Raw genomic sequence first — 16,990 nt, 5'->3', positions numbered from 1 at the left:
TTAGAAACAGTGGAAGTCCAAAGAAACTTGGGGGAGTCCAGGTACATAGATTGTTAAAATGTCATGAACAAGTACTGAAAGTAATATTTTACAAAACGAGTGGAATTCTGGCCTTTATATCAAGAGGAATAGAATACAGGGGCTCAGAAGTAATGCTTCATCTACAAAGTCTACACCTGGAACACCGTGAGCAGTCCTGGGCAGTGCACCTTAGGAGGGATATATTGGCCTTGTAGGGAGTGCAGTGTAGATTTGCTAGAGGGTTACCTGGGCTCCAAGGGTTAAGCTGCAAGGAGAGATTATACAAACTAGGGTTATATTCCCTGGAATCTAGAAGGTTACAGGATGACTTGATCAAAGTTTGGGATATTAAAAGGAACAAATAGGTAGATTAGGAGAAACTAGTTCTGCTTGTTGGGGAGTCTAGGACAAGGGGCGTAGTCTAAAAATTAGAGCCAGACCTTTCCGGAATGACATTAGTAAATGTCATGCAAAGGGTGCCAAAGTTTGGAACTCTTCAGCAAACAGCAATTTATGCTAGATCAATTATTAACTTTAAAACTTGAGATAGATGATTTTTGTTAGCCAAAGGAGTTGAGAGATATGGGGCAACGGCAGGTATATGGAGTTAGATCAGCCATTCAGCCATGATCTCATTGAATGGCAGTAAAGGCTCGAGGGGCTAAATTATCTCCTGTCCCTATGTTCCAGTTTGCCACCGCTCCTTTAATACCACGTGCTTCTATTTTCTGAATAAGTCTGAATTGTGGTTCTTTATCAAGTACCTTTTGAAAGTTCACTTATACAACATTACTGCACGACCTTCATCAACAGTCTTTTTGTTACTTCATCAAAGAAGTTTTATCCCTGGACTTTCTATGCGCAAGTTGAGCATAGAAGTATTCTGAATTCCTACCGTGATTATTTGTTGCTGTGCACTAGCAAATCCAATAGTAGACCATCTGGTAAAAGATTTTGAAAAGTACAAAAATTGTACAAATGGTCATTTTCATATGTGGACTCTGATATGTGTGTTGGCTGGATATTAGTTGTGAGGAACTTCACAGTTCAGTCCCATGCTCTCCTCGCCCAACATCCACGTGTGCACTTCCAGCAGCCGCCCTGGCTGATTTCTGCCCCCTTCCCAACCTAAGGGAGCTGCAGTAAATTGTAGCACATATACCCCCAACTGATGTGTATTTTTGCTCCTTAGTCATACAATACAATTTATTTCATTGCAGTTCAGTTTTCTTTTGAATAAAATTAAGGCTGATGTTTGTGTTGATAGGCAGAAGACTGGTTTGAAGGAGCTAGAGTTCCTGAAGAAGCTAAATGATGCAGACCCTGATGATAAGTTCCACTGCCTGAGACTCTTCAGGCACTTCTACCACAAACAACATCTCTGCTTGGTCTTTGAACCTCTGAGGTAACTGGCTACTATATTACCCTGTAAATATATTTCCGTTTCTCACCCACCCTTTAATACCACTACCAATACTTGGTTAATATGTAACAGAAACTTGGAGGGGGGAGAAGCAAACAAACTACTGTGATCAGCCTGATTAGGGATTTCTGTTTGCTCGTCTTGTAATCTGGAGGGATCCTCTGGCTAATGTCATCTCTGTGGCTGCAACGCAGAGTCTTTGAAATGGATGTTTGCAATGTTGTGCAGAGGAGTTCTGTAAAGGAACGTAGGCAAATAAATTAATCACTATTATTGGAGAAACTTCATAGGTAAGTGGCTATTAGTAATCATGCAACTGCATTGACAACTTTTATATTACATGGGGTAAGCAAAGGGTATCAGTAGGGAGAATCGGGTAAACGGCACCCTATTTAGGATGTTTTGAAGGTTAACATCAGTGTCAATTCTGTGCTGCATTAAAAAAAAAATTCACGTGGGAATCAGTCTTTTTCCCCATGCCAAAAGTAAGCTACATCTCTGTAGTTTATTTTTTATTATTTTTTTATTTATTTAGAGATACGGCACTGAAATAGGCCCTTCGGCCCACCGAGTCTGTGCCGACCATCAACCACCCATTGATACTAATCCTACACTAATCCCATATTCCTACCACATCCCCACCTGTCCCTATATTCTCCTACCACCTACCTATACTAGGGGCAATTTATAATGGCCAATTTACCTATCAACCTGCAAGTCTTTTGGTGGTGGGAGGAAACCAGGGTACCTAGCAAAAACCCACGCAGACACGGAGAACTTGCAAACTCCACACAGGCAGCATCCAGAATTGAACCCGGGTCGCTGGAGCTGTGAGGCTGCGGTGCTAACCACTGTGCTGCCCTTAATAGTTTACTGTTAAGAATTATACTTTTGACAACGTGGGGATAAGCGATTCCTAGGAACTTTTTTAAAGAAGAGTTCTCCTAGTGTCTTGGCCAACATTTCCTTCCTGAGAGCCCAACAAAACAGAATATCTTCCCTCAGTCTTAAACTGTCAACTCAGAGGTTCAGTCTTGAATTCCTGAGAAATAGTACTATGTATACACATGATCTAAAGCTGCTGCAAATGTCTGTGGGTGGACCACTGCTCACCGGTGACCTTTTCTTGAACCAGACTTTGCCGTCTATCTCTTGACACCAATGTTTCAGCACTATGTAATTAATGCTTAAATGGTTGTCAAGGTTCAGCACAAAGCATTTCAGTATTGGCCAGCATGGAATTTCTGCTCTTGATTTTTCACATTACAGAGTTGATTTTGGTGCTGCCACCTAGACATCTTCACAATAGCTTTGTACCATAAACCCCAGTCTTGAGGGATTCCTTTTGACTGGTAAACTTTATTTTCATTCATCCTCAGTACAAACTTGTTAGCGTAGTAGGGAGAGCAGAGGGACCACACTAGAGTTGTAACATTCTGGCTCATAATCTCTTTCAGGAGCATTGTTTCGTGATCTCCTTAGTGGTAACTAGAGGTTATCCTTGTGGTAAGTGGAGGATGCTTTCTATTTAAATAACTTACCAGGAAGTAGTTTTATCATCCTGGTCTTGACGAGTAATTTCAGAGGGTAGGATATGAGAGGCAGCACCCACTGAGGATATTAACATAGATGTCTGACTAAGCGTATATGATTTGCTAAATCCATGGTATAAAGCATTTAAAAATATAGCAAATCCAGCTCCATCCTGTTGGAAGAGTTGATGTACTTTCCCTTCACCTTTCACTACCAGTTGAAGGAAGCTGAGGATTCATGATGGATGAGGAAGTTGATCAGTTTAAAAACAGGATGTTGACCAATACTGGGGTAAATGTAACAAAGCTATTGTGAAAATGGAAGGAAACTGCCTTTACTGTAGGAGAGATTAAAATGGAATTCTTGTAGTCTCACAGCACAACTTGCACTTGAGCACCCCTGTAAGTGTTGGCATTATGGAACTTCTTTGTAACTTCTTCCATCTGAAGTCGGATTTAAGGCTATTTTGGGTTTCGAGTGGAACTGAAAAACCATAATAGGGGTGATTATGAAGTATTTTGGCTTCAGTTGAGCATCACTCAATATATTTTAAAAGATATGGACCAAGCATTTTGTCTTAAGTTGAAACAAGTTATAAAGATATAATTTAATTCCCCTTGTATTTAAAATTTTGTGTAAAATGAGTTGTGTGCTGCATTTCATTATGTACATTTATACAATTTGGGTACTAAAACATTTTGTTCCCTTTTTGCACAGTATGAACTTGCGTGAAGTATTGAAAAAATATGGGAAAGATGTCGGCCTTCATATAAAGGCTGTAAGATCATACAGTCAACAGCTTTTTCTGGCTCTGAAGCTGTTGAAGAGATGTAACATCCTGCATGCTGACATCAAACCTGACAATATTCTGGTAAATTACAACTTTTGTCAGTAATATAAGCTTAAAATAGTGGTTTGCATGAAAAGTTTATGGTATTCTGATTTTTGATGGGTGCAAATCTCCATAATTTTTTTTCCACTACTTTTTAATCATTCATAGCATGCATTGGTAGAGCACTCCTTTCTTGTCAGTTGAGTTTTGTAAGTTCTTGGATTGGCCAGTAGATATTTTCTTGAAAGAAAGCAAAAGGAGGGGATGGAAAGGGGGGAACGGAGGATAGCAGAATGGCTAGATTAAGGTTGTAATAGTCCTTTACAAGGAGAAAAATGGGAGGAGTTAAGTGTACACGGTATGTGAATTTGAGTTTACAAAAATAAACACGTAGTTATTTCTCTTGGATTCACAGCATTTTTCCTAAATTGCACTGGTGGGCTTTTAGTTCATTTGCATGATGGCAGTGTTGCCTTTAGTGCATCGCACATTAGGACGTATGGTGCTTTTATTGGGGGGCAGTTGAGACCTATTCATAATGCTATACATAGGAGTATTTAAACAACATATTTCCCCACTAAGGCGTCGTATCTAAAATCTGAGGAGCCTGTATGCAAGTATCAATTTTCAGAGATTCAGATTCTTGGGGCAACTTGCTGTTAAGCAATTCATGCACTGAATAGTCTTTTGTGAATGTTTGGCAAGATGTAAACATTTTGTTTACTGAGACTTTGACTCAGCTTCATATGTGGTTGATAATCTTAACACCATTCCTCATCAGATTTTGCTGAACCCCTGAAATCAGTAAGTTTTAAGTCCTTATTTAATATCTGAAGCAGATAGCTCCTTGGCTGTAAGCCACCAGTTTAAGTTGACCATTAGTTGATTAGATGTTCTTGAGATTAGTAACAATTGGAGATGCAGATTTATACTTCTCATGAAACTAAAGCAAACATCTAAGATTTCAAAAGTAATTCATTGTTTTAGGCATGAAAAGGAACGATATAAATGCCATAATCACTAAAACTATGTATTATGTGAAATTAGCATTACTGGAATCGATTAGCATCTGCAGTCATTATTTAGTACTGAAAATGCTACTTAAAAAGTGTTATAATTTTTGCTGTAAAAATTGCATGTGAATTTTCCATGTAGACCCTCAGGAACTCATTGCCGATGATTTCTTCTTAACAGGTAAATGAATCCAAAACCATCCTGAAACTTTGCGACTTTGGGTCAGCTTCACATGTGGCTGATAATGATATAACGCCATACCTCGTCAGCAGATTTTACCGAGCCCCTGAAATCAGTAAGTTTTAACTGTTTACCGAACATCTGAAGCAGCTGAAAATTTGCACATTTAGTTTTGCTTTATGGTAATTAGATTTCCTCCACATTTTTCATCCTCTTGAGCCTCCTGATGATCTACATATATTCTGACCAAGCGATTAAGCTGGAGACTGCCCCCCCCCCCCCCAAAGCCTGTTCCGGTGCTGTTTTATAGCTGACCATAGGAGCTACCTGAGTGATTCAAGCAGACTTTTTTTTAGAGATACAGCACTGAAACAGGCCCTTCGGCCCACCGTGTCTGTGCCGACCAACAACCACCCATTTATACTAACCCTACAGTAATCCCATATTCCCTATCACCTACCTACACTAGGGGCAATTTATAACAGCCAATTTTACCTATCACCTGCAAGTCTTTGGATGTGGGAGGAAACCGGAGCACCCGGAGAAAACCCACGCAGATACAGGGAGAACTTGCAAACTCCGCACAGACAGTACCCAGAATCGAACCCGGGTCCCTGGAGCTGTGAGGCTGCGGTGCTAACCACTGCGCCACTGCATATCTGAGTTCAGAAACGTAGCGTGGGTCAATTATAGATGCATGCTTGCATGCTGTGGTGTTGGAATTCCATTGTGCTGCTTTATTATTTATAGATTGTCCTCCCCACCGAACTAATAAAGTTTTTTTTTGACCTGCCAGATTTTTTTCTTGACTTGCCACAAGGGTTTTTCCAGTGCTTTGGGGCATTTTACTACATTTAAGAGCTATATAAACGCAGTTTGTTGCTGATCTGTAGCCACGTTAAGGAAGCAGTCTTGAGTTAATTTCTTTTATTTTTTTCCTCCCTCTGGATCTACCTTGCGTCCTTTTTGTGTCTTACCCCAATGATTTCTGTTTATCTTTTACAGTTATTGGAAAGGTTTATGATTATGCCATAGACTTGTGGTCTGTTGGTTGCACACTTTATGAGCTATACACAGGAAAAATCCTATTTCCTGGCAAAACTAATAACCATATGCTGAAACTCATGATGGACTTAAAGGGCAAAATGCCAAATAAGGTAGGAAAACTAATCTTAGAATTTGGTTTCTATCCATTGGGTAATGAGAACTTTAATTTGCAAGTGTTTTACAGTTAATTCATCGTTTGCATGTAACAGCGATGCTTTGAGAATGAATTCTCTAGTTTCTTATCACGACATGTTACTAAGGAAAACCAAATTTTAAAATAGAAATTTTTATGGTGGAATAATTTTGGGGAAAGTAATCATTCTTAAGCTGGGTAAGTGTTTAGTTTTCCTCTTACAGCGTTAAGCCATGGTGACAAGAAATTGATGCACACTCTCTGTGTATACACTGTATCACAGCTGTACTTCATGAGTCAGTTATACCTAGCATTTTGTGTCAGCCGATGCAAAATCTGCAGCGTAGCTTTGGGCGATTCAGCTTCGGCTTTTTTTTAAAAAACAGAAAAAGAAGTACTCTTGCACTGTAGTGGGATTTTAAAAATTCCTTCATTGGGTGTCGGTGTGGTGGCAAGGCCAGCATTTGTTGTCCATCCCTAATTTCCTTTGGGAAGGTGGTGGTGAACTGCTGTCTTGAACTGCTGGAGTCCATGTGGTATAGGTACACGCACAGTACTGTTGGGGAGGAGGTTCCAGGATTTTAACCCAGCATAGATAACACTTAAACAGTTGGACTGGCTAAAATCATCTCTATCTTTATTTTTATTGTTTAAAAGCCAACTGTCTTACCGGTTCTTTGTTAACACTATAAGCTTTATTGGTACTTGGATGCTGGTGCACAAGACTCTGCATGTGTGGAATTCTGAATTATTTGTGGAGGTTGAACTACATCCACTGAGTATGGAAGGCCAGACCCAAGGTCGGTACATTAGCATTTTCCTGTTTGTTGTATTCTTCACTAGTTCTTGAGGTCCACTGCAGCTCAGCAAGTCTTTTCAGGTATTTTTTGTTTTAAATAAAATAAAGTTCCATTCTGTGGATGTTGTATCTTTATGAAAATTATAAAGTCGCTATCAGAGAAACAAACTTTTAGTAACACCTCCCTGTGTATAAATTGTATATTTTGTCAGATTTTAATAGCTTGGGTACAATGTCAATATTTGAATCCTTCTTTTCTATGGGATAGTTTATGTTATTAGCTATTGGCTGTAGTTATTTATTTTCTTCCACTTTCTCCTTTGCCATCCAAAAATGCTATGTTTTTGCACGATGGAAACTCAGTCGTATTCTTCTTTGATCAGTAAAAGATCAGATTCTGTTGAGTGCTAGAATTTATCTCTGGTTGACTTCTTGTGTATTTGTACAAATGTGTGAAAAATATTTGATTCTTTTCAGATGATCAGAAAAGGCGTCTTCAAGGACCAGCACTTTGATCAGAATCTGAACTTCATGTACATTGAAGTAGATAAAGTGACGGAAAGGGTTAGTGCACTACAGCTTTTAATGTCTTTTAGATTATAGTCCTTAATATTTTCACACTACAAGACTGATCTTTGAAGGCAAACAGTTGGGAAACCTTGAATTTAAAAGTATTTTGCATTGTCTGTTTCAGCTTTCAAATTATACCCTCTATACCCTCTTTCGACTGCAGCACAAAACAACTTGCTGCTTTTTATTAAAAAAAACACACATCATGACATTCAGATCAGTGTATTTCCTTTATGTTGATAATCCCATGCAGTCCTTTTAGTTGAAATGAGAGGATACCTTGACTGTTGTGTTGAATGCCACTCTTAAATTCAGCATCTGTGGTGGTGTACAAAGATGTGATATATAATAAAGAACAATTGACTGCTCACGGGAAAGAACAACAAACATGAGCGACAGTTGTCCTTGCCGCCTCTTGCACCTCGATTGCACTTTGTAGCGAGTTGGGTGGTGTGTGAAGACCATGGAGACTAGAGAAGGAATAATTAGATAGGACATTTTTTTTGTTATACTTTGCCACCTCTTTTATATCCCTTTCCATTCTCTGGCAATTGTGGATGGGTAGTTGATCCATTCTCAATCTCTAGAAATGTCAGTTTATGATGACCACTTGGAAGTATGTGAAAACAGTCCAGGTTATCTCTGCTGAGTCAGTAAAGCTTCTTCTGGGCATTCCAGCTGGCACAAGTAACTTGGGGGTTGCGGGCAATATTTTATTTAGCGCTGCATTATCTTGGAGTTTCTTTTCTGTTCAACCTCGTGAACAATCATAATTGTAAGTGTGATGTACGCAATAGTAAATATATTGAAAATGGAAGATATCCTATTTTATCATTATTAAAAATTGAATATTTTGTTTGGTAAAGACATTGCGATAAATAGAATGAAACACAAATATTGCTCTTTGTCAAGTTAGCTTAACCTGAGCAATCGGCTAAAAAGGATTTTAAATGGGAAATTCCAGTGTGCTCCCACCACCAGCAAAAAAGACCAGAAAAAAATATCTTGGCTCCTTAATGAACAAAGAGTAAATTTTGTTTCCCTTTATGTGTCTCATGAATTGCTATCTCTGAACTAAGTATTACAGAAATCGCAGCTGCTGAACGTAATTCATAGTCTGATTTCTGAGTCAGAAACCTTCCCTCTTTGTCCAAATATAATGAACTGCGAAATGCATTCTGTATACACTGTGCTTAGTAGGGTTTTAAAATGTTCTGTATTGATGTGCCAAGTTTTCACCAACTATGAAAATTGAATTTGGAGGTTTTTGCTTCAGCTGATAGTGTTTGTAGTTGCTTTGGGAGAGTAGTGTTTCTGGCTAGCAACTGTGGCCTCTAGGAGGGTAAAAGTAACAGCAGAACAGGTAGCGGTTACCAACAATCTCTAAGGGATGATGTTGCAGGTGGAAATGTTTGAGAATTGGTTTGAGGGTGTAGTAGCAATAGCATAGAGACCAGATTTAGTGGGAGGAAATATAATACTGCTTCTACAGCCTGTTTTAATTAAGACATGTTATATTGAAGTTGAGTAATGCTATTGACTTATAATCATTACAATTCTCTGGCATATATGGTACGCTCTGCAATTTTCTACAGTTTAATCCATAAATCCAGGCTCAAGTACCATAAATTTGTACAAAAACTTGCATTGTCTTCAAACATTTGAAGACGCAATGATTGTTTTGAAGTATTTAAATTTCACTGACAATTTGAAATATTAATTGTTTTCAGTCCTTTGACCCCATAAAATGTTCTGAATAAAAATGCCTTTCAGAAGTCTGAAGAACAGATGTTGGGTGTATCTAAAGAAAGCAATGGATATTTGTAATATATGTTTTAAGTTCTTATTGTCATTGCATAGGTCCAAGAATCTGGCATAATTTGAAACGGAACATGAATGTATAGACAATAACACCTCCGAAGGTGTAAAGAAAACTCAAAGCAATACACTTCTGAATATTCCACTAGTTCTTATTTACTTTCAAAGCCCCAGAAGAATGTTAAAAGTAAGAATTTGTATCTTTATAGCACTGTTCTCATCTTTGAAGGCCCAAATTACTTAACAGCTAATTCATTGCCTTATGAAATATTGTTATTATGTAGACAAATACAGCAGCCAATTTACACACAACATGCTCCCATAAACAGCAATAACATGACAAATAATTCTGTATTGGGTGATGTTAGTTGGGAGGGGGAAGTGGCAGGGGGAAGGGGTTGGGGTGGTGGGGGTTAAATGCTTGCCAGGAGAATTGCCTTCCTTTCAAATAGATCTTACATTTGCTTGAGTCATAGAGAGATACAGCACTGAAACAGGCCCTTTGGCCCACCGAGTCTGTGCTGACCATCAACCACCCATTTATACTAATCCTGCATTAATCCCATATTCCCTACCACATCCCCACCTTCCCTGACTACTTCTACCACCTACCTATACTAGGGGCAATTTATAATGGCCAATTTACCTATGAACCTGCAAGTCTTTGGCTGTGGGAGGAAACCGGAGCACCCGGCGGAAACCCACGCGGTCACAGGGAGAACTTGAAAACTCCGCACAGGCAGTACCCAGAACTGAACCCAGGTCACTGGAGCTGTGAGGCTGTGGTGCTAACCACTGTGCTGCCCAGGTGGAGTCTCAGTTTAACATCTCATTCAAAAAAAACTACCTCCAGCGATGGAAAAGCCCCACCCCGTCCCCAAGTACTGCACTGTAGTGTTAATTTAGATTGTGTGCTGAAGCTCTGGATGGAGCTTGAAATAAGATGAGAGTGCTTCCACTTAGACCAGAATGGTACTTTATTATGGAAAATATGGTATCTATATTGTTTGCAGATCATACCTTCTGCACTGTATGATTGCGTCATGGTTTGGTTACATGTTAAGTTCCATTGTTTATGCATTCATGTTTTGTTTCAAATTAGATCAGATTCTGAGGCCTATGATTTACAACAATAAGGACATAAAACACAAATTACAAACATCCTTTACTATTTTTAGATATACCTATTGCTTTATTGTGGCGTAAATGATAAATGGGACAATAGTCTGAGTATATAGATCTTGTGATGTCTCATGGGCATCATTCAGATAATGAAACTGTGTTTGTACATTTTAACATATTGTAAGCAGAAGAAACCTATGGAATACTGTGCAGGTGGTATGGTCTGCAAAGGAAACTAACACGTTTTCCTATAATCTAACAAAATATGTTTGTGTCTAATGCTCTGAAAGCATAGAACACAGCAAAAATATTTTAATTGGAACACACTGGCAATGAGCCATTAGTTCACTGCAGTTCTGTGAAGCAAACCTGGTAGAGTGTATGAGTATGGATTGGTATTTGAGCTACAGTGTCTTTGCAGTGCTATAATTGAGACTTACAGCCCACAGAAATTTAAGCGTGTCGAAATTTACGTTCACTATGTGTTCTGCTCCGTTGTACTTCAGCTATGGTGCCTCATTATACTTTTTTTCTGTGGGTGATTATTTGCAGCAAAGTTTGCAATTATTTTTGATTTAGGACAGTTGAAGTTTAAATGTTTTACAACTTTGCAGGCTTAATCATTAATTATACACAGCTTTAGGATTGTCTTGTCTTTGGGTACAATGCTTTGAAAAATGCATGTCACTGTAACACTACTGAGTACATAGAGCTCTGGATGTTTTGCGCACCTAGAATAATGAAGCGCAGGATGCACCCAGACAAAGGCTGATTTCTTTTTTGTTTTTGTTTTAGGAGAAAGTCACTGTTATGAGCACTATTAATTCTACTAAGGACATGTTGTCGGACATGATTGGTTGTCAGCGTTTGCCAGAAGACCAGCGTAAAAAAGTTCACCAGCTCAAGGACTTGCTCGAGCAGATTCTTATGTTAGACCCAGCCAAACGTGTCAGCATTAACCAGGCACTGCAGCACCCATTCATTCAGGAGAAGATTTAATCGGAGGATTTAACGGGTTTGAGCAATTAAACAAAGACTGGAAAAGTCAGAGAAAAGTATTTTAGTATATGTGAAACACAATGTTTACCGTGAAATATGCATGAAGTTAAGTTAAGAGAAATGTTACTTCTAGTAGGAATATGAGTCACTGTAAATATATTGATTTGTTTTTTCCAAATGTTTTCTTCATACTTTCACTGTAGTTTTGTTGAATTGTTTTAACTGCTAAGACTGCACACAAACTGTTAATTTAAAAAAAAGTTATTTTAAGATCTTGTAAACAGTGGTGTTTTTGGAGAAGAATTTTGGCTGAAACTCTGCAAAATACATCTTTGTTTTTGTGCAGGCTTAGCCCATCCTTGTCTCTGTAACAATGGCCGAGGTAAAATGATGTTTATATTCACATTTTCCTAGGTGTGTGTGCGCAGGCCAGCATGCCCTTGGTGTACTCAGTGCCGAAGGGGTCTGTCCCTACCTGTGCCTGCTCGCAGGGATGGTCACATCATTTAAAGCAGGTTGTGTACCACTTTCAGTACACTGAAGGTAAGCTAAACCATCAACATTACTGGTCTATTAGCATTCATTGTCACAGATAGGCACAACTCATGAATGAGAAGTATTAGCATCATGGCAGAATGCCTTGCATGCTGGCGAATGTGATAAGATATTAACTAGCTTGTGAATTTGCTAATGTACTGCTGAAACTATGCCAATTTATAGACTTCAGTGCAGGGAAGCTTGATGAGTATAGCACCTTCAGTGTACTGTTTATCACCATTTGACGTTGTTATAGAATTGTGGTAGAAATTTGTCGATGCCATAAAATTCTGTTTCTTAGTAAATCTGTACCTATAGTCCATTAATAAACAGAAGCAGTTTCATTTAGTCATTAAAATGGAAAAAGATTGGGATTTTATATTTCTTTGTAGATGGCTAAAATGACACTTCCTGAATTTTTAAAAATTAAAACTAAAATTGTTTTACAGTAAGAATGTCCTTTGCTACGTTATGTGCATTGGTTTCATTATTTGTGATCATGTTGTCTCTCAATACAGGCATACATAACCTTCCACTCTTGAGCAAAGAAGCTGCTTTTTAAAGCGGTAATTGCTTCTTTACCTTTTTTCTTTTGTACGTTTAATTTGGCTTTTAGTTTCCTTTTGTTTAAGATGAGTTGTGATGACTTTGAATTGTAGTTCTGCACTTAGCCCCTTCACTGGCACAAGTTAACAGTTGATTTCAGACTGAAAAAGGATCTGTTAACCCTCCAGTTTCTGTTTGCATAATTTTTTTTGATTCAGTAAGCCGTTGCACCTATGGGGCAATCCATGCATAAAATGGCACAAATGTTTTTGATATCCTCCTCTTGAAATAAATCAACAAAGAAAAGTAACATTCAAAGACTAACTGATCAGAGCTTAGTGTTGTACTAAGGCCTGCAGACACACAAATGGCCAGTGAAGGAGCTAAAATAATTGCACAATGCCTTTGCTTATATATAAAGGTAAGTTGGGGCATTTTGTCAGACAGCAGCACATTCTTCCTGCATCTAAAGTTACCCATGCAGAATACTGGAGGATTTTGGTATGCATTTATAGATACATTGGTGAATAAAGTGTTCATTTTGAACAAGCATTATTATAGCTGTTTCACAGTGGTCCAAAGGTGCAGTCAAGTCTCTGTACAACTATAAAACTACAGTGGTGACTTGCTGATCTGATCTGTTTTTTATTTTATTTTATTATCCCAATTGTCTTGGTATGAAATGTTTAACGAGCGTCATTTTCTATGTAAATGTGACATTTTTATCCAACAACCTTTTGTACAAAGTAAAAAAAAGTAAGATTATCAAGTCACAGATCAATGCACTCAACGTAAATTGCCTTTAGTTGCTGTAAGCCTTTCACTTACTATTTCAAAAAAAAATAAAAACTGGTAAAAATGATTTATGCAAAGGAGTAGTTGATCAGTTTCCCAGTGTCTCTTTTCAACATCAGTTTAGTTAATGTTCTAGCTTACTGTGCAAAGTACCTTTTAAAAGGTGATGTTATTTATTGGAACTGAGTGTCCCAGAGTAATGCCAGTTAAAGGTCACCACAATTCACAAAGCTGTTTGGAAGTCTAATCCAGTTACTCTGTTACTGCAAAATGACTAATGTTTTGTACTGTTTTCTTACTTCCCTTCGATGGTGCTGAGAGAGAAAGGAAAGCACGTTATGTTGCTATGCTGGGAGGCAACAGGCCACGCCGCCTATTCCATGGGCCTACTTTGAATGAGACACCTTCTCCTTCACCTTCTCCACAAGGTCATTTCTGACGGCATGCCTAGATAAGCATTTCATACCAGATGAAAAGTGCATTTCTTGCAACTGTTATCTTTAAAGAAAATAAAACACTTTTCTTTGAATAGCTGACACTTCTAAGGATTCTTTGCTTTGCTCCAGTTGAATTGTGATATATTTAAAGTTTGTAAATTAAGTTTGAGAGCTTCAGACTTGAGATGTTTACTCAAAATTATTAAATTCCTTATTGTTATGCAAAATTTTTTCACAGGCTTTTTTTAAAAAAAGAAAAGCACAGCAAAACTTAAGGGATCAAGGTGTTTTACTTGTTCTCTGTCTCTTAGGTGCACCCTGATGGGAGACGATGCATATTGCAAGAAAATGAAGACTGAATTAAGGTTTCTGTTCCATAAAGACAACACTTACAGTGACTTTAAGTAACTAGAACATCACTGTTTGCTTGTGATTTTTCGATTAAAATGGTGTCTTTAAAGACCTTCACTGGCAAGGACCAGTATTTTACTTTTATTGCTACTCTTCTAGTGAAAGATTAACAAATTGGTTACAGGTTTAAGTGAACCCTGCCGATTTTAAATTGATTTTGGCTTTTGGGCAGTTCATTTAAGGAAAGGTAGTGAAAGTTTGACCTATAGTTGTTACGTAATATCAAGGAGCCCAACACTTGATCTTTACCAAAGACTATTTTGTGATTTCAGAAACCAAAATAATCCCACTTTTTGTTGGATGTTGTCTTTATAGTGAAGGATTTGATTTGCTGCAAGTGTAGTAAGGTTTTTTAAAAAGCTATAATTCTGTAAGCCCAGCTTGAAACCTGCAATACAGTTTCTGGTGATAAATTTTGGTTATATTAAGACTTTTGTTTTCGTATGATTGTGACTTCACTAGTTATATTATTTTTGCAGGTTCTGTTTAGGCTATATGTGAAAACTTTAATATACATTGAAATTGATATAGCATATAAACCACACCTCAGTTATCATTCTGAATGTCCTAACTACTATTATAGTAGGCAATATCCAGTTTTGGCTCCCATTTCCCATTAGCCTAGTTAAATATTACACTGTACTGTAATAGCATTTTTGGTGCAGGGAATCTAATTAAACAGTTTATAAATAGGCTATGTTGCAGGTTGAGAGGTAATTCATAAGTAAGCTTGTTTCATATTTGCATCATGTTCTACTATTTTCTTATCCTGTGTTTTATTTCATAGGTAGGGACCACAAATGTAAAATGCCTACACCTGCGAATGATGATTCATTATCTTAGCTTCAACACCAGTTACTGAGAGCAAAGAGTTCTTCAGTATTGAATGAAAGTGAAGATGGTGGTTTCAGACATTTTTCAATACGGTTATACGTAAGAGTATAATTGTATTGCTGTTTGTTGAAATATTTCAGCTTTAAGTTGCAAATATGTGTATATAATGTGCAAGAATTCACCTGTTTTACCAATCTTGGGTGCTGATCATTCTGAAAAACTAAGAAGTCCCATAAACTTAATAAAATATCTTAAACTCAATAAGACATCTTGATGGTAGACTAGAATACTCATTTCTAGGTGTTGAAACCACAGTAATGTGTGCATTTTGTATTGTCTGGCTGCAACATTGTAAATTTAATACTTTGGCAACATTTAAAATATTTTGTTAATTGCTTTAATTGAATCTCTTTCATTAAAAGAATTTAGTATCAAAGTGGTTGTTTCCTTTTAAGAATTCATCACTGAGTGAAGATCAATTTGTAAGTCATAGCTGAAGAAAACTTCCCCATTGGCACATTTACAAAGCATATTCATTTTTCTCCTCCTGTCAATGTTAACATTAGAAAAAGGAGAGTAAGCCATTCAGCCCTTTGGGCCTGCTCCTCCATTCAGTCGAATAATGACTTATCTGCACCTCAACTTCCAGTTACCCACCTGTGCTTCATATCCCTTGATGCACTTAACTAACAAAAAGATCTGTGTTGAAAGCATCAACTGTCTTTTTGTGGGAGCGAGTTCCAGATTTCTAACATTATTTTGTGTGAAGTCGTGCTTCCTGATCTCTCTCCTGAATGGCTTAGCTCTAATTTTATGATCCCTTGTTCTTGATTCCCCTACCAGAGGAAATAGTTTCTCTATATCTGCCCTATCAAAGCCTTTTATTTAAAAAAAATGTAAACTTCTTGATCAGATCGCTCTGTAGTCAAGGGAATGCAAACCAAGTTTATGCAGTCTCATAATTTTACCTTGTAACCCACAGTATGGTTCTGGTGAATCTGCTACAAACCCCCTTCAAGGCCAATGTATCCTTACTGAAGAGTGATGCCCAAAGCTGAATGTAGTATTCCAGCTGGGGTCTGACCAAGGCTGTATACAACTAATTTTAATTTGTTTACATGACCTCCAAATTCCTTGCTCCTCTACAGTTCCTAGTTTCTCACCATTTAGGAAAAAACTCCAACTTTACCTTCCTTGGATCCAAAGTGGATGACCTCATATTTGCCCCCGTTGAACTCTCTTTACAATAATTTTGCCCACTCATTTTATCTATGTCCCTCTTCTCCCATCTACACTACTTAGTGTCCCTCTTTTCTTAATACCACCTGCAAACTTGGATACGCAACTCTCCATTATTATCCAAATCATTAATAAATGTGAAACGTTGATGCTTGGTACTACCACTTTGTTACATCTTGCCATTCGGACTACAGACTCTCCTACGACCCAACCAATTTCCAGCTAATTCAAAAGGTTACCTCCAACTTTTTTTTGCCCCTGTTATTTTCGCTAATAAGTGGTGGTAATAAATGTTGGCACCAGTTTCCATTTTGAACAGTGTGCCTGGAAAAATTTGTGATCTGTCTAATCAGTCCTTTCACAAACCATATGCTCTTTTTGGTTATGTCCACACCAGATCTAAAGTTAGAGGATAGGCCTGGATTTTGGTTCTCAAAGTGAATCACTTCATATGTCTGAATACCTTACTGAAACAAAGAATGTCACAACAGGTAACTTGAGCTGTTGGGGCCTGGTCTATCCTTCAGCTCGAAGCGATCTTTGGCCAATGATATCTGACAAAAATGAAAAATTTTTGTGGAATCTTCCTTGCTAGTCACAACACTTACAGGGTTATTAACAGAGGTTACTGAGTCATTAATTTTAAATTTATGCTGTCTACTTACCGAGAGAGAGAAAGATTGGGAATATGTGGATTGGA

The 16,990-nt window shown here is 37.8% G+C and overlaps 1 protein-coding gene across 4 annotated transcripts in view; it reads left to right on the top strand.

The window, feature by feature from the left end:
* Positions 1 to 15,487, top strand: part of prpf4bb (pre-mRNA processing factor 4Bb) — a 66,731-nt gene extending 51,244 nt beyond the window's left edge. The window contains exons 10-18 of one of the 4 annotated variants that reach the window (XM_068054569.1): positions 1,289 to 1,426; positions 3,695 to 3,848; positions 5,004 to 5,118; positions 6,009 to 6,160; positions 7,460 to 7,546; positions 11,288 to 12,034; positions 12,547 to 13,797; positions 14,118 to 14,210; positions 15,005 to 15,487. In XM_068054569.1, the coding sequence (XP_067910670.1) occupies positions 1,289 to 1,426; positions 3,695 to 3,848; positions 5,004 to 5,118; positions 6,009 to 6,160; positions 7,460 to 7,546; positions 11,288 to 11,491 (850 nt within the window). In that variant the 3' untranslated portion in view covers positions 11,492 to 12,034; positions 12,547 to 13,797; positions 14,118 to 14,210; positions 15,005 to 15,487. Of the gene's footprint in view, positions 1 to 1,288; positions 1,427 to 3,694; positions 3,849 to 5,003; positions 5,119 to 6,008; positions 6,161 to 7,459; positions 7,547 to 11,287; positions 13,798 to 14,117; positions 14,278 to 15,004 lie in introns of all 4 variants that reach the window. The other 3 variants (XM_068054589.1, XM_068054559.1, XM_068054580.1) reach the window with 3 other exon arrangements.
* The last annotated feature ends 1,503 nt before the right edge of the window (positions 15,488 to 16,990 follow it).

This window comes from Heterodontus francisci, chromosome 2 (assembly GCF_036365525.1).
Source record: "Heterodontus francisci isolate sHetFra1 chromosome 2, sHetFra1.hap1, whole genome shotgun sequence".
NCBI classification, from domain to species: domain Eukaryota; kingdom Metazoa; phylum Chordata; class Chondrichthyes; order Heterodontiformes; family Heterodontidae; genus Heterodontus; species Heterodontus francisci.
Note: the sequence above shows the minus strand (reverse complement) of the source record. Positions and strands in the feature narration are given on the sequence as shown.